General features: G+C 39.7%; 1 protein-coding gene across 2 annotated transcripts in view; it reads right to left on the bottom strand.

The window, feature by feature from the left end:
• Positions 1-9,786: 9,786 nt before the first annotated feature.
• Positions 9,787-18,466, bottom strand: part of LOC138205187 (leucine-rich repeat and fibronectin type-III domain-containing protein 2) — a 132,850-nt gene continuing 124,170 nt past the window's right edge. For both annotated transcript variants that reach the window (XM_069160949.1, XM_069160950.1), the window contains one exon: positions 9,787-14,632. In XM_069160949.1, coding sequence (XP_069017050.1) covers positions 13,645-14,632 — 988 coding nt within the window. In that variant the 3' untranslated portion in view covers positions 9,787-13,644. The remainder of the gene's footprint in view (positions 14,633-18,466) is intronic.

The raw sequence follows: 18,466 nt of genomic DNA, 5'->3' as shown, positions 1-18,466 counted from the left end.
AAAGTGCCCTTTTAGAACCTGGAGGTGTGTTTAGTCCGGTTGAAAAACACATGATGGTCCCATCAAGTACAAACTATGATGGTTAAATGTTGCCCAGAATTCTTCCATAATATGAAATATTTTGTTTTTACCACCCTCACTTTATAATCTCATGTGTTTTTCATATTTTTTAAGTCTTCAGTTTTTTTGTACAATGTAAAAAAAAAAAAAAAAAAAAAAAAAAGCAAACTAGCTTGAATGTGTGTCCAAACTTTTGATGGGTACTTAAATCCCACTTAAGTGCCCACTGATGTGATGTTGCAATGATTTTAGATTAAAAAAAAAAAAGATTTAAAGATTTATTGCTTTTTAAAGATTTTGAAAAAATATTTTTCCATCCGATCAACACAAGAGACTGTTGGACTTTGTTATCACTCGCAGCCCCGACTAATGTAACGCTGTCGACTGAAGAATACAGGTTGTATGCATATATTCAATGTGATGACTGCATTTTTTTAGATATGATATTCCAAGGTAAAAACTGGACAAAAATGAGATGGAAGCTGTTTCTTGATCAAAATACGTGTTTCTAACCGCTTTCATATAGTGACGTATGAGGAGCTGGTGAGTTTTGAAGCATGTTTTAAACCAGGCAACATGCTTTTCTTTGTAGACATTAACACTCACATTTACACCGATTTAGAGTCACCGATGAGTCTTTGGAATGTGGGAGGAAGCTGGAGCATCTGAATAAAACCCACACAGAAACAGGAAGAACATGTAAGCTCTACAGAGAAAGGACTCAGCTGACCAGGGGGTTCAAACCGAGAATCTTTTTGCTGATAGGCAACAATGCAAAGTAACCACTGCACCACCCTTTCAATCCATCCAATACAATTACATTCATTCAATAACGGATGATCTTGAACTTGCATTCCATTCAAATCTAACCATACAGCTCCAAATATATTTTTCTCATTAGTTCCTTTTCTCCAGTTACTGATGTTAACACATATATTAGCCCTCAAACAAAGATGTGTTATGGTTGTTAAATGCTCAGAGCAAAATAGATCTTGATTACTATTCCTTAAAAAGAGATAAAGTTAGTATCGAAAATGATTCATTTAAAGGATTTTTAACTGACTTTGCCTGTTTGAATAATGTTCAGCCTTCTGTGACCCTCAACTCTAATTAGTAGCTGTTGAAAATGAATGAAAAAGTGTATAAAGGGGGCCCTTTTTGTAAAATTTAAACTGTGCCCCCTTGACGTCAGCAGTGACGCTAGTTAAATGCAGCAAGCTTTTCACAGTGACTCTCTGCAGGCCTTTTAATTTCACCTGTCAAGTCCAAGTTGTGTGCTGTTTCTCTGACTTATCCTCTGTGTTTGTCAGGAGATTCCACCGGCAGTCCACAGGGATTTCAGACATGACTGGAGGGTTTGCTTTCAAGACACAGGAACTAGAGGCAGCTTTTCACCGACCCGAGCTGAATATCTGTCTGGGATACACTTCCCCAACCTCTGCTTTTCTCAGGGGACTGAGATGTGACTGCTGCTGGTGGGTTGATAGAGGATAGACCCTGGCCAGCCAGTTACTGAGTGTTTACTCATTTTGTTTAAATAAAAAAAGGTGATGTTTCCATCCCCAATCTAGATCTTGCAGGAGACATTTTTTTTAGCTCCAGGAAGTTTTCCCCGTGAGTGTTCTTGAAAAACAACCATTTTGTATGCTGAAAGCTCAATTTTTGGATGGATAATTTGTGTACGCCCCAGTGATATGCTTATTACTGCATGCACCAACAGTTATCTAATGCTGACTCTGAACAACAGAGTAAAACATCAGCCTACAGATGCAGGATTCATCCTGTGAAATTGGCACGTTTAATGAACATAAAGCACATAAATATCAAAACACTAATCACCTATATATACTGTAAACTGTAGATGCTGGCTTAATGATGTGAAAACCACCACTGAACAACAACCATATGGAGCTGTGGTGTGTGCATTAATGTCCTTATGGCTTTATTTCTTTGCCACACAGACAACAAACGGAGTTTGCCGCTCGTGAAGATTTTTCAATATTATTCATGTTGCTGCATAAAGAAAGGGATCATTAGTTATTGTTTGGGTTTCTCTCAGCGCTGTTTGCATGAAATACACATTTTAGGAAAATGTAGATACAATATGTGAACACTTTCACTGTGTGATTTGAAGAGGAAATTCCTATATTACAAAGATTTTTTTTTTTAAAGTACAATAGACCTAAACAAAAGCAAGAAGTAGGAACTACATGAACACTGAATTAAAGGGGTTTTAATTTTTAAAGCTTTTACACAGTTTGCCAGCTTATCTGAAAATAGCTTGGCAAAGCCTGTACTTTATGCCCTATGAGACATATTTTTGCACCCTAAAAGAGCAGGATAGATGTATGATAACAAAAAATGAATGTATACATATACGAACTGTGCTCATACACAATGCATAAAGTTACAACTTGCAAGGAGAGCAGGAAGGAGGACCCAATGTCAGATACAACCTGGCAGCCAGGCAGAGTTCATTATGACTACAAAATAGAGGCTCACAGGCAGGTTGGCTCGAAGGTAACAGAAAAAAGGAACAATCAGCAATTTAGAACTGAGGGACACATGATTGACCTGGCGAGGGACAAAGGCAAAACGGCAGGTAAAACTGCAGCGGGGCTGATTGTGGAATTAGAAACAGGTGAGATGGGCGTTTGAGTCAGGTGACTGGAAACAGGAAGAGTCAGTGGACATCTGGGTGGGTGAGCTGAGTGGAACGAGAGGCAGGGGTGAAAAAGTGAAAGTGAAAACAGAACAAAGCTCAGACGGGAACACTGTGACAGGCAGAACACACACACACACACACACACACACACACACACACACACACACACACACACACCCTGCCTGGGAGCCATCCATCCAGACCAACCAAGAAGGTCCACGCTGAGCTATGTGGGTGCAGACGGTCTGAAAAGGACAAACAGGAGCCCAGGAGTGAAAAACAACTCTCCTGCGAGCGATGACAGGAGTCAGCCAGCCAGTGCACAATCACCGGATGTTCCTCCAGAAAAAAAAACACATTTTCTATGACATTACAGCTAAATTTGTATTATTCATGAATCATTTCCCTGCTAATTCACTATCAACGTCACTTTGTATTAATGTAACAAGGCCAACATATTTGATTATGAACTGTGAAGCCTATCAAAGATTTATGTAATCTTTGACCTTTAGTGTATTCTGTATTCTATCTTTTTATTAAGTCTTCTAAAATTATATTACTAAATCCTTTTACTTTGCATTTAAAAATAGTTGGAAGTTAATTTACCCATAAATTACTATCTAAAGACTACATCTATGTAATTTCATTTTAACTTTATCAATAAAACATGACTTACTATTTATAAAAGATAAAGTATTGTCACATGAAATTTCCCTATTTTTTTTTATACAGATCTGACATTTGTGACAAACCAAACAGCTGGAAAATCCGGAGTAAAACGAGTTGTGATTATTTTAACTGTGGACAAACCTCCTGTCCTGACAGACATCCATGCATTCATATACAAGCACATATGTATTTTAGCAGAATTGGAACCAGAAGATGGCATTTTATTCATTTCAATGAAAGTTGCTCTGCGGTGCATCCAATTGAAACGTTTTCTGCACACTTATACAATTTTATAGCCACTGAGGATGTGTATTTAAGTCCTTTTCAGCTGTGCATAGAGAGCAGAGCTTTCCACTGTTACGAAGGCACAAGGTTTGGACCCGAAAGCACAAATCGTAACACAGGTGTAAACCAGGCAAACGCACCAGTAGGGAAACCCACAGGCAAATTACAAAAATCAGTCCAGGGGTCAAAACCAAAAGAGCAGCTAGTCTGCAACATTACCAAGAGGGCTGAGCAAAACACTTGGTCACAAGGAGAGCTGAACAGGTCATACACAGGAATAAATCAAGAACAATAAGAAAATGCTGGAACGAGACGGCACAAGGGACAACAATGATCTGACACGGGAACTGAGGGCGGCAGACAATGAAACACAGGTGGAAACAATGAGGGTGAGAGTACATGAGGAAGTGAAATGACCTGAAAGAAGAGACCAGGTGAGTTTCAAAATAAACCAGGAAATGAACATGGAAACTGAAAAAAAACAAAAACAGAAAAGACCCGAGACTTTACCAAGGGGATGAGTTGTAACAACCACCATCAGAGATAGCTCACTCAGTGCTGGGCTTTTCCACATTCATCAAGCATTTTCACAAGACAATCACTGGAAAAGGAGCAGCTCTAAAGCAGTGAATAACGTATCATGCTTTTATTGTCAGACTTCAATGCATTTGGTACAGCGACATTTAAAAAGTCTTGAAAAGCTATACGACTATTTTATTTTAGCCCATTCATATGTGCGGGAAACCAACAGGGGAGTCAGACAGTGGGAATCGTGCATGCTCTTACGGGCTCGACTGAGAAGGACAGTTATGCCTAATAGACCCATATTTGGAGAAACATACACAACATTGTACCTCATAGAGGAAGCTTAAAAATGTTGTTTTGTGTCACTGAACAATTTTCATTCAAATGAAATAAATTTCTGCATTTTGGCTTTATGGTACTTTAGATAAAAAAAAAAAAAAAAAAAAATCCTGATCATGAATGAGCTTATGAAATTCAGCCATACAAGGGAGCAAAAAAGAATTGCACAGAAGTCTCATCTTATCTGAGCACACAACAAACACACTGATTCAAATTCATTTGTCGGCTCACTTTCGGGGAAATTCATGTAAACACCAGAATAAATCTGAAGCGCCGCTGGTCTCCTTCCAATCTCTGCACCGGTAAAAGCAAACTAAATAGATATAACCGAAGGATGACTGCTTACCTGGCAAATATAGGCCTGAAAAAAATAACATTTCAGTTAATACAATTTGTGGATGGAACTTATTTCCTGGACCATTTACGACGTAAAAGTGTGCCATAAAATATTCATAATGCTTGTTGTTGGGAAAGGAAATTTCTCTCCTCAATTACAGAGGCAATTTTTATGCATGAGATCTGCAAACAAGTTTGCCACATACATAGGACATTTGGATATAATGATTTAGTCCTCTTGTGCATCACCCCAACCAGCTGGGTGACACTGCCGCCGTCACGTTCGGGACGGGAGCTGATAAGAGGAATGGTTCAAGGTTACACACAGTTCCTCTGCTCTATTTACTGGGTGACATTCACACAATGTTTTACAAAGGAGTGAGCTGAGGTGATGTGCTGAGATGCATCATGCTGCGCTTCAGATGTCATACTGAGCTTCATTATGCTGTGCCCACTGTTTGAGATGCAGCTCTGAAATGAATCAATACAACACATTACTTTTTTTTTTTTTTTTTTCATTCAAATCAAACCATGGATAATATTTTTTGATGGTTTTCTAGTGATGATGATGTGTTGAACAACGCCCTGCTGCATCATTACGAACAATTCGTTTCACAAGTTAAAAAGTGTTCTGGTTTCCTTCCCAAGGCTTTTTCACACTGCGTGGCAGGAATTGAATTTGGGCCGTTACTTTATCCTCCCCTGGGCGCAGTCAATAAGCACAAATATGTCTAAGCTTTATTTCAGCCAGATTGCGATGATTAGCTGTCAAAAGAATGATGTGTTGGGTAAGTGTTGTGAGGTTGAGTTGGCACAACTGCAACGAGGAACGGATAAGGTTTAAAACCTTGTACACAAACAGACTTTAGTTTATTGGAATGTGTGTTTCTTGATAACACCATTTGACAGGGAGATTTATGTTTCAGTTTTATTGAAGATAAGGTTTTTGCATGTTTCTTGTGAGTGACCTGTACCAGCTACCGACACGCTCACTGAACGGAGCTATCGACAGCAGACAGAGGTGATTTCAGTACCAAATCTCTCATCACATATAAGGTCAAACTCAGAATACTGCAGGAGTCCTTGAGCTGAGAGATGAGAAGTCGGAGGTGGTGAAAGGAGAATCAATTGAGGTGGAGGTGTTGATGCAACACAAGGCACGCGGTGATTGGATATTTGGAAAGCAGGCATCGTTCTCCTGTAGGGGAAGTTTAAAGGAGCTCAGGTGTAACGGGGCATGCATAAGAAGAGGGAAAGTCGCCATCTTCCCCTTATTCTGAAAATATAAGGTTTGGATTTTAAAATGTAATAAATTAGTAAGTAATAAAGAAACTGCACCATAGGATCAAGGGTCCATTATTTTCTTCAAATGGGTTGTCAAATTAAGTCAGCGATGCCTGACTTGTATAGTGAAGGGAATTTAGAGGTTCCTGCACCTTACTTAGTATTTCCATTTTATCTTGCATTACTATAATTACTTGACAACTTAAGTTTACTTTGCAGATTAAAGTTTTAACATACAAATAATATGATCAGTTAATAGAATAATGCTTCTTTATAGATTAAAGTGACTGACGGGCTACAAAATAAAATGAGCTTCACCTCTAATTACATCATAGAAATGTTGCTTAACACATCAGTGATGATAACCCTAATCTATATAATAAAGGCCTATTTAGCATCTTGTACTCGTTTCATTTCATCCCTGTAGAGAATCTGAAGCTGAAAACAAGACTGTTTCTCTCAACAAATGCAAATGTGCTACATGGTTTTAGCAGGATGGCAACACTTTGATTGATAATGCCTCTTCACGTTTATGTAAAAAGCTGCTTTGACTGATCGCAGAACAAACTGGGGCCACAATATCAGCCTTACCAAGATGTCAAGGCTAACGTTACATATTTACACATCTAGAAGTCAAGTGGCAACATAAACATCCTGTTAAATTTGTGTTTTTAGCCACCTGATGAATGTAAAGTCCAATTTGTGCTCATGTTTTAAAGTACATGTTGGTTGAAAGTCACTGCCTGTTGTAGCTGGATGCTAAATTAATGCAAATGATGTGAATACATTAAAGCTGCAGGCCATAAAACCAAAGCAATATGACTATATTACAATATGACTCTAGACCTCATCAACAATGAGCAGAAATAAGGGCAACACTTTATAGAGCTGTGTGTGTGTGTGTGTGTGTGTGTGTGTGTGTAGGGTGGGTGGGTGGGTGGGTGGGTGGGGAGTGATACATGGCTGTAGTACTGTCACCATAAGCTACACCTTTCCATAACTCTTTATCATTTTAACCTCTTGGTATTATAAACAATTTTGATTTGTGCAGCTTTCAGCATAATTTTGAATTCCTGCAACATTATCCTGTAATTTCTGTTTTTGCTGAAATAAGTAGGAGTTACTACAATAGCTAAAGAAAAATACTTCAGTAAAATTTATTCATAATGGCAGAGGTGAAACACCATAAATGACAGCTAATGTTATAACGCGGTGATGTGATTGCATTTCCAGAGGAGCATTTTATTGCAGTCTGACACTTTATTAAACTATCCAGCAGGTATTACTTAATTGCTTGTTACAGGGAGGGAGACAGAGTGACAGCAAATTAGATACTTATTAAGACCGAGTGAGAGGAAACCGGCTCTGAGACGAGACAAAATAACACCTGACGGGCTCACATTCCAAACTTTTCTCTGGCCAGACAACTTTGTCTGTGAAATAAACAAACCCCACACCGAGTTACCATTTTCCCAAAGTGTTATTAATAATGGGGTTATTAATTTCGCATTCTGGGAATAAAGAGTCCCCATGAAAACGATGTTGAGGCCGCAAATGCAGATGAGGTTCGCTTCCAGAGAGCTTGTTGTAATGAAATCCCACTTTTATTGGGAATATGAGAGTCCACTCTCTCTCTCTCTCTCTCTCTCTCTCTCTCTCTCTCTCTCTCACACACACACACACACACACACACACACACACACACACACACACACACACACACACACACACACACACACTTCCTCCCATGCAAACTTTTCATCATGACCTTCAATACAGTCTGCTGTGCCTCTATAAAAAGACAAAACAGACTGCCGCAGGTCGTGTTCAGGCATAAGAGATGATGGATAGACGCACCGCGGGGCTGCTGGTGTCCAAAAGCTGCAAAGTATCTGTAGAAAAAAAATAACAAAATAAAACTTCAGAAAACCTAAAAGGGGTTAGAGCCTGGCAAAATCAAACTTTGGTTGCAGTGTTTTAGAATAAAACAGGGACAAGCAGTGTTTTATAATAAAACACTGACAGTGAAGGTCAGAGATCAGATGAAAGAAGAGCAAGATAATTGGTATGAAGGCTCCCAGTAGGCAGCACTGTGGAAATAAAAAAAAAAGAAAGTTAGTCAACAAATATGCTCTTCTTTTTATTGAGCGCATTTCACATCTGCTGTTAAGATTGCAAACATATGTGTTGGCATATGAGTAATACTCCTGGCATGGTGATAGATTGATGCCAAATTCAAATACACAATCTTTTCTACACCGACTTTAAGTACATTTTCAGCCATGCTGGTGGCGTCATTGAAGGCAATGTTGGCCCGTGGTGAGGAGATGATGAAGATTTTTTTTTTTATCATCAAGTAAAACTTTCACATGCGCTGTCCATACTTCGGATTACTCAGGCTGGAGATATACTCGCTTTAAACTTCGCGTTAGCGTGCACATGTTGGCTGTATCCTGCGTCTGTTTGGAGCGTTGGTCGTGCACGTTCTCAGAAATTAACGCAACACGTACGCAAGATGCAACAAACACATGAGGGCAGTGTCGGTGCAGCATGGAGATGTGACAGGATCACGGACCTGTCAAACTAAATGGGAACAAGTCCGAGATGAGATGTCTTTAAATGCTTTACAAAATTGGAACCAAGAGACATTGCACACATACGGGTCATTCTGTGTTAAGGAAAGCTGGATTTCCTCATACCGCCTTCCTCCTGTGGGTTGGACGCACAGCTTCAGTATCCAAAATGTCTTCTCTTCAACCAGAATTTCAACTTCAGCAGCAGAAAACACATTCATTTTCAATTTGCTTTTAAGACACATCAAAACATCAAGTCATTAAGCATCAATTTTTGCAAATGACCTGAAGCGCAGGCTTGCTTTCATCTGTAGTTTGAGTTCAAAACATGCTAAATTTAAATGCTTAATGCTTAGTATAAAAGTTGTGACAGATTTAGCAAACAAATTGATGCTCTGATTTGCTTTCAATACAGCTGTCACAGAGGAAATAAACAGTGTGGAAATATAAAGCAAAAATGATCACCTTTGTTAAAGCTGCTTTGTTTTGCAAATCAAGCAACCTGAGATGTTGTCTCCTGATCTCACAAATAAAGCTGCGAAGATGTGTGTCACATTTTACTCACTGTCTTTAAAAAAAAATACCTGCTGCTATCAGATGACTTTTCAACACACACCTCTAATTTACCTTTTCAAAGAGTATATTTGAATATCTTGTGCATCACGGCAACACAAAGCCTGATAATAACAACCTTCCCTGTACGTTCAGCATCCAGCAGTCAAGTTCCTCTTGAGCCTTCAGCAGGTGCATATCGCCGTCTTATAATGCAACGCTTGCCCCTCATGGGGATTATATTTACTCTGTGCTGCCGTAAGCACCTTTCCTGACAGATTATATGAATTAAGGCCTTATTATGGGCTCTGGCTAGGAGCTGCGTGTACCAGTGATTTGTAATAAGGACAGTGTTGAGGTGAGTCAGCAGTGACTGGCCTGATTACAGCAGCTGGACCTCGGGAGGAAAACCCGTGGCTTGTCTGCGGTAAACAAAGACAGCATGTGGGGAAGGGCACACCATTAGCCTTTTTGTACTTCGTGGGTAGCGACAGTGTAGGCAACACTTTGAGGGATCATGTCGTTCATAATGGAAACAATAAAATAACTTGATGTTGGAAGAAGAGAAAACACAGACGAGCCAGTTTGGTTCATAAGAATTACTCCGTTTTTTTATATTTTTTTGTAGCAAAATGTTTTCACACAGAAACAGTTTTTTTTTTTTTTTTTTTTTTTTCTTGTTTTTGTCCTTGAACCTTGGGTGAGAATCATAACTATGTGGAGTCAAGTACACACTTAAATTTATATTCTCAGTTAGCAGAGTGGAGAGGGATGTTACATGTCACAAGTAGAGACGGCAGGTTAAAGGGTCGCTTCACACAAATGAACTAAAAACGATATTTACTCATGTACTTTTATTGGAATTTGGTCATGCAGATGGTTTTGGTTTTATTTGCTCAAGTTTTGAAACATCAATTTTTTATATTTTGGCCTCCACCCCGACAATGGAGGAGAGTGGATTTTGGTTTGTGCTGCTTACAGTTACAATCAATTTAGTTAAAAGAGATTTAATGAAAACAAAAATCAGTTTTGGATCCAACGAAGCTTAAATTTTGTTCCTTTACATGTACAATGTGTTGAAATGAAAATAAAACATTGAATTGAACTGCTGAGAATTGAGGAATAACTGTGGTTTTGGGTTTATATAACACATTGTGCAATTCATCCTTTTGTTTTTTTAAGTTACGCTCTCAACTTCTTCAAACTATTTGTCTTTTACAATCATCTGGTATCAAAATGTGAAAAAGCAATGTCTTTTTTTGTGTAAAAAACTTTAATGTTGAAAGACAATTTAGAGGGCAATGTTGTCATTTTCTAGTTTGACCTGTTGCCTCACTGGTACACTGCCTTAACATAGACACAATGATACAGAAGTATGTCTGTGTGGCCTATTGTCACAGCATCATGATGGCACAGCGTGTGAGCTCCAGGTTTAGTGCAGAACAGCATTTTCTTTGATATTGGGGGGTTGTGATGGCAACAGCTCTGCAAATGAAGATGCACCTCAGGCTATAACGATGAGGATTAAGTTTTTCTTTTAATCATGAATCACATCATTGAAGAGCAGAACTGGAGCATGAAAAATAAACGTCAAATTTGCAACTTGGGGAAATGCCTTGTGTCCATCCAAGATCAACTGCAAAACATTGGAGTGTTGTGCGCTTTGTGCAATGACCACACTGCAACCTTACCTTGCCTCACCTTACCGAGAGCACATAACCTTGGTTGATGTTTACTGTGCGGACTGATTGGGGTTTGGTAGGTGGCACTTAATGAGAAGTTACATTGGGCTGTATGCAAGGTAAAACAGTGTGAACATAAAATAGATTAGTCGAAATCAAGATATGGTAATAACAATTTTTTTCCCCACATATTTTTAAATAGTTGTCAAATTTCATCATAAAAACATATTATTTGTGTTTGTTATTTGTACTGCTACACTATGAAAAAGTTATTATATGACTTAATCAGCCTTGTAATAGTGTTAGAAAATGACCCATCCCTTTGATGGTTAATAGGATGTTGTATGTCAGATTGAACGTCAGTATTAGTGTTGATGGTAATGGAGGAACATATCAGGCACTGCAGCAGTGTGGCTCATTGGACTGGACAACAATGGAGTGCACTATAGCATGGATATAATATATCCGGCTTTGGTTACACAGAGTGTGCATGTTAGTATCAATTCATTGTTGGTTTTGGTCTTTTGATAGGATTTGGTAGGATTGCCCCCAAACATCGAATACACTTAGAGCTTAAAAAAAAAAAAAGAAAAAGAAAAAAGGGATAGCTCCACAGACATTTGACAAATACTGTCAAACAGTATATATTGTTAGTCTGCACACCTCAACCACACACTGCACTGCAGTAGAGGCAGACATTTCTCAGAGGGCAGTCTTAAACCCTGGACAAATAAAACCAAGGCTGTCTACATGAGTAGATACCACTAGAGGTAAGTCAAATGTGTATTTAAGTTATCTGCGTGACCAGACCCTTTGAGAACAGCCAGTCCCACACCTCCCCTTCTCGGAGTACCATGTAAAATCCCATTTCAGTGAGCCAACTAACAATGACCAAGTTGGTACACCACAGTAAAGCACCTTCTCACTGTTTGCTTCACATAAAAATAAAAGTACTACTGCACAATTTCCCCCCTCCCCCACACCATTCTTACCCAGTTATTGTACAAAAAAATGCCAATATACAGAACAGTACACCTACTGTAGGGAAGAAAACAAAACAAAAAAATAATGACCACCCTACATCTTGAAATTCAGCAGAGATCCACAGAATATTGAGAAAGGCATTGACATATTGGGATGTTGCAGTTGATCGTAGGCAGTAATCTGAACAGTGACTATTTCAAAGTATCTTCCTGCATGTACAGCCCTGTATGAAAGAGAATGAAAGATTAATGTTTCCCCTGATGAATCAATTGAAATAACACAACAAAGTTTTTCTATCATGCAATCTGGCGAGATAGATTTCCAGATTTTTCAACTGTTTGGCCCTTAATAATTCTCCCTTTTTTGTTCCCTCCACATAATAACCTTTCCTAAGCAGCATGATGACCTTTACCGGGCTAACAAAAGACAATTTTCTCCCTTTAACTTGGCTAAATGAGTAATTGTTGGACCCTCTTGTTTGTGTTGCCTGAAGAGAATGACAGCCCTATGATACATCCTGCTGTGGGCTGCTTTGGGCAAAGGATTAAGTGGGCTTGATGGATTTCAAACACCATTGATGTCCAGCTACTGTAATACATCCTGATAGCATCTGAAACTGTACCCTGAGGCAAACATTGTTTACATCAATGGCCCTGTTCGCCTACAGGGACCACTGTCACCAATGCTAACCAATGGGGGAGGAGTACCAAATCATTAAAAAATACATTTTGTTCAGGCAGGATTTCCACCTGAGCTGAATTAGACTGGTTGGGCACTAAGTAGTCCTTTGAAGCATTTCCAAAGAAGCAAATAACTTTGTTTGGAGCTATTTGTGATCCATCTTCGTTGTATTTTCATTTGCTTTCACATATAAATAACCTCATTTGAATCATAACCTGAGGTAGAAATACAAGACTGGCTTGTGGTTCAGTGTTAGTGATATCTAGAGGGCCATACTGCTTTTTGAAAGTGAATCATGTCAGTATGACTGAAAGTAAATGAAATGGCTGTATATCGCTTCTCTCTCTCTTTGTGTGTGTGTGTGTGTGTGTGTGTGTGTGTGTGTGTGTGTGATCGTCATCAACTACAACCTCATTACAGAGCTGTGCCTCTGCCTGCTGATGAATCACCTCAAATAATAAATAGTAAAAATAATAGAAAAACTCAAATGAAAATAAAAATGACTTTGTCTTAATTTGTCTTCTAGCACCTCCAGTCCTTCCATCTACTGTTGCAGGAGTCCCATTAAACACTGAGGGTCCACGGCATTGCGATCCAGTTCGCCACAGTCTCTGCAAATCCTCTTGGCGTTCATTCATTCATTCAGTAAAGACATATTAAATCCACTTTAATATTCGTGTCTTTCTTTTTCCCTTTTTTTTTCAGAGATCCTTTAATATGCCCTGTGGATTGAGAATTATTCCCTGTCGTCCATTTCTGCAGTTGTTTCAAAATGGTAATGTTTTTCAAAAACAGTTTGACGCTGTTCGAGAGTTGATATCATGGCCAGGAATCTATTCATTTGAGCGTCTTTTCCCACTTCATCACTTCGACAGTATTCACATGGGTGAACGTCATGCAGTACCCAAAATCGGCTTCCTTTTGGAACATCTCTCCTTCCACACTCATGTTCCTTTCGTTTCTCACATAGATTTATTGTTCGGCCATGGACCTCGCAGATGATCAGTACTCAAACTGTGCTCTCCATCACCCACTCGGAGCTTTCAAACGGGGGCTTCTCGTCCTCACTGTCATCATACTGCAGCAGCATGCCGTTAACAGACAGACTGCGCTTAGTCCAGATGTTACTGATCCTGCGAGGGTAGCTGCTGCGACACTGTGCCGCCCCCACGTGACCCATATCAAACGAGTGGCTCCTCTTGGGCTTACCCTCCTGAGGCAGCCCGAGCAGACGTCCCAGCATGGTCGTAGACTCGGCCCTTCCAAGCAGCGGTTCTTTATCAGATGGTGGCACCACGGCAACCGTCATCATAGCATTGGAAGTGGTCGGGGGGGCAGGAGCCCCTTGGAGGTCCCTCGCTGCACCCCGAAGCTCCAGTGAGGTTAAGGCCCCTAAAAGGTGGTCCAGGTTTGGCCGTGCTTTGGCACCGTGCCCGTGCCTTCTGAACTTGCTGGGCAAGGTGCTGCACTCGCTGCCCTGCATGCTGTAGCGGTCGCCAGCCCCTCTTCCTGTTTGGCTGTCTAATGAGTTAGAAGAGGAGGATGACGAAGACAGGCTGCTCTGGAGGGATCCACACTTGAACTCTACCATTTCCTCACGCATGACCACCACTGTGGACTTGACCTGTGGTGGAGCGCCGTTAAACCTGTTCAGTCCCCCATTGGTCTGCGAGTATGTGTTACTCACAGTGGGTAATTTATTAGTCTGGATCCCACTGGTCACCTTATAGCGGACCATGAGAATGATGATGAACACCAGCAGCGTGGCCACAATGATGCCGCCAATGACCAGGATCATGGTGCCGCCCAGGAAGCCACTGTGAAGAGACTGGCACTGCGGGTAGTCCTCCGTGGTGATGAACTGGACACATCCAACAATGTTGGTGGCAGTGAGGGTGGTGGCAGTGTCATCCCAGATGGCCAACACACACAGGTCATACTGCATCCCTGGGACGAGATTTGTGACTACAAAGGCCCTGTTAGTCATGGGAATCATCCTGAAAATAAAAGCAGAAAGCCACATTACAAATACAGACCTCTTGACATGAGAGTTCAAGAAAAGGCGAAAGAACTTAAGTGTTAAAAGCAGCAGTGGACTTGTCTGTTATGCTCGGGCTGATCAAAGCAATAGGCAAAATTAAGCATGCTAAGTAGCTATTTATATGCACAGATTAATGCAGAAAGATGCCTTCATTTCTCTCAGTAGATCTCATTTGATATGCATGAAACAAATAGTAATGAGATAAGTATTGAATAGACACTTTTTGAATATTGTTTTGGTGAAATGTAATTTCTTGTACATTCTATTTAACAGGCATTAAGTTGTTTCAAGTCAATCTGTTATTATTCAAGATGTTTAAATATGACTGATTAACTATGGCTCAGTGCTTTAAACTGAAATTGAGAATCAATGCTGCAGTAAGTTAATTGTCCAAGATGTATTGCCAATCAATGGGCTGTAGTAGCAATGGATATTTTTGTTGTGGAGGCAGCAATTGACAAAAGCTTTAATCCCTCCAAACCCATCCATTTAAAATGTAAATCGCAAAGAAATCAAAGTAGAAAATCTCCTCGCTCGTTGTGTCAAAATATATTTTAACACTCTGTGCAAATTAATATAGTAAACATACCTATATTTTACCCTCAAAAACATGCAGGTGTTCAATTAATGTAGTTTGTCTTAATTTGCAAGTCATTGCAGTGCCTGACTCATCAAACAAATGGTGCCCTTTGACCAACCAAAAACCTCACAATTGGAAATGTTATAAAACCAATTGGGCTGCTGTCATAGTTTTTGTTGTCATGTACGGTAAACTGTCTGTCAAGTGTAATTAACTGTATTCATCATATTTGATCACATCATAATGGAACATCACTGAGATGCTATCTGAAATTTGAATGCAGATACGATGCATGCGCAGGCGAGGGTCCCCAGTTACGCCAATATTCAACAACTTCAAACGTTCATATGCAGCGAAGGGGAAAGTCGCGGTAGTGGACGGGCGATCGATGTATCATTGATCTTTCATCCGACCAGACTCCAGGCACAGACCTACAATTAACATTTGGCTTTTTACTGACTGTAACCTAGCCTGGCTGCGCAGACTGTGGCTCACAGCTTCAGTTTGCTTCGCTATGATAACAGTCTGGTAATTTTGCTCGTATTAGCGTTTGCACAACCACTCTGGAGGGCGGACCAATCAGCAACCATTGTGGTTAACCTCATTTGTCCTGCCCCTCCTTCACTGGGATTTGATGGCTGGTGACAGTGACGAGTGAATTCTGGGTGACCGGAAAGAAACGCTTAACGTTCAGCACAGAATAAACACTCAGCACCATGTCACGCTACAGGTGTTCATTAAAAACAACGTAAAAAAAATATGCTGTGCTCAGGAAAAAACGCATTGGTTTGGTGGTCACGGGCCATAGGTAGTTGAAGTGGTGGCAATATCACACGGTTTTGCCACATGCTGATTGGTTCAAATTAAATGGTTAAAGGTCTACGGCCAGTAGGATGGAACGACTGCAAATTATTCTCTATGCAGGGTGGCCAGAATAATATTCACAGAGGGAAATTGGGTCAGGTTCGCACCAGGCAAACTGTAACCATTATGTTTCGCAAACCCTTAAGCCCAACTATGACTTAGGTTTTATGAAATTAAGCTGTCAGCTACATGCATAGTCCTGGGTGGGGAAGGCAAGAGTCATGATTGGTCGACATGGGCTGTTGACGTTTTCTCCTAGAAGTTTCATTACAGAAATGACACGTGGAAAAATTGTGTTCCATCCAAGTAAACTATGTTATAATGGGAAATATTTTTAAGCATGGTATGGCTTGATTATATACATTTGTATAGCGTTGCTGTGGAGGTATCAATAGATGAATCAACCACCGCTGTAGGCATTTACGGTTGGACTCCTGTCTCACCCTTACATCAACTATGAATCTAATCCAATCAAATACATTACTGCAGTGAGTTAACTATTTTAAAGATCAAAGTTATTGTGTTATAAAACTGTCCTTCAAGAAGAAAGTAATGCCTGAACAATACATACAGAGCCTAAGAACTATCTACCAACCAAACAGGGAAGTAGAAATAGAATGCTATGAGTAATAGTTGAAGTGTGCAACGCTCAAGCAAATAGCTGTTACATACTGCTTAACATAGGGATAGAAAATGGCCCTTAAAGACTCAACCATACCGGCATACTGTAGTTGTCTATAAATAGATTCCTCTGTCATCAATCCATTGTTGGCTGTCTGCTCCTACAGTACATGCATCCAAAGCTTTGATCCCTCTGAAGCGCCTCTACCACACAGCTCAGACACCAGTGGGGCTGCAGTTCATTATTCACCCTTAATTGCCTTTTTCCATAACCGGGGAGAAGCTGTGTTTCCTCACGTGTTCGAGAGAACCCATGCAATCTCTCTCCTGCCCCACATGGCTGTGATTGATTTTTAATCATGCATTTGCTGGAGTGGAGGCAGTGGGAAACTGTGTCGGCCAAGTAGAGGTGCGCAGAAAGTATGCATGTGTGAGCAATGAAGTCATAATATAATTCATTCAGAGGCAAAAGTTGGCCTGCCTTTACATATGATCTTTTCTTTCTAGCTCCTAATTTGTCTTCTGGTCTGCATAGAAATTGATTGCTTTAATTAATTTTTCTACTGTATATAAACTGCAAACAATGCTAACTTATGATAAAAACATTTTAAAGCATCAAAAAAGAACAATTTAAAAGTAATACATGAATGATTTCAAATTAATGGCTACCAGCTGAGCATGAAAGTGAGGTTAAAGTCAGAAAATCCCCATCCAAATTGCCATATTAAAGTTGAAAAACCTATTAAGTGAATGAGATGTGCATTTTTCTAATGTCTCAAGCTAGCATTCAAAACAAATTAATGGTGTAGTTATTGTTGACAACATCAGAAATGTCATTAAAATAATCACTTTTCAAGTAAAGAATTTTGCAACTGCAAATCAATGAATGAGAAGCTCACATTAGCATTATAGTTGCAATATTTTAGGAATTACAGAAAATTGATGAGGCTATTTATAAGACATGTGAATGAGTCATTTAATGTTTCTGTTACTAGGGAGAAAAATAAAAGGTCCTGAAATGTCCTATTGTTGTCTTTTCTCTGGCATGAAAAACTGGAATAAAATGTGCAAGGCAGGAAATCAGATAAGCGGCTTATTACTGAAGTCACAGGGATGGTGATTTGCATTAACTGTGTTTGGATGAAGTCATATCTTTCTTTATTATTGTGTACAGTTCTAATCTCAGATTCCTGGGTAATAAGCAATCGTTTGCCATCCCATATTGTGTCAGTTATGTGTCATTCAATGACTCGTGCTGGAATACACACTACAGGTAAATAACGTAGGACTATTTCACAGTCAAATTATCAGATAAGGCGTTGGTAAAGAAATTCACCATCAATTATCAGTGTTTGGAAAATAAACTGCTGGAACTGCTATCCACAACAGACCAACAATTTCCATGCAAGTACATTTGCAGAGTAATACTGTCTTTAGCGTAACAAGCGGTAGTCATTCCCTGGAGGGATCCATTAGTGTGTTTAAGTGCAATGAGCTACTTTAGGGGATACAAAACCTGAAAAAAGCACAATATTGTGTATAAAGTAAATACCAGAATCTAAGAGCTGGAAGATAAAATGTATCCTTCAGATTCACATGCAGGACAAAAATGGATGTGGTTGTTCGCAATTATCTTTTAGTGTCCCCAAACTGATTCAATCTTGAACAGAAAGGCTGTATTTTTTATATTTCCAACCAATTATCTTGGTTGAATGTTACTGCTTT

This window comes from Embiotoca jacksoni, unplaced genomic scaffold, assembly GCF_022577435.1.
Source record: "Embiotoca jacksoni isolate LCO1_2020_lvr unplaced genomic scaffold, fEmbJac1.0.p SCAF_27, whole genome shotgun sequence".
Classification (NCBI taxonomy): Eukaryota; Metazoa; Chordata; class Actinopteri; family Embiotocidae; genus Embiotoca; species Embiotoca jacksoni.
Note: the sequence above shows the minus strand (reverse complement) of the source record. Positions and strands in the feature narration are given on the sequence as shown.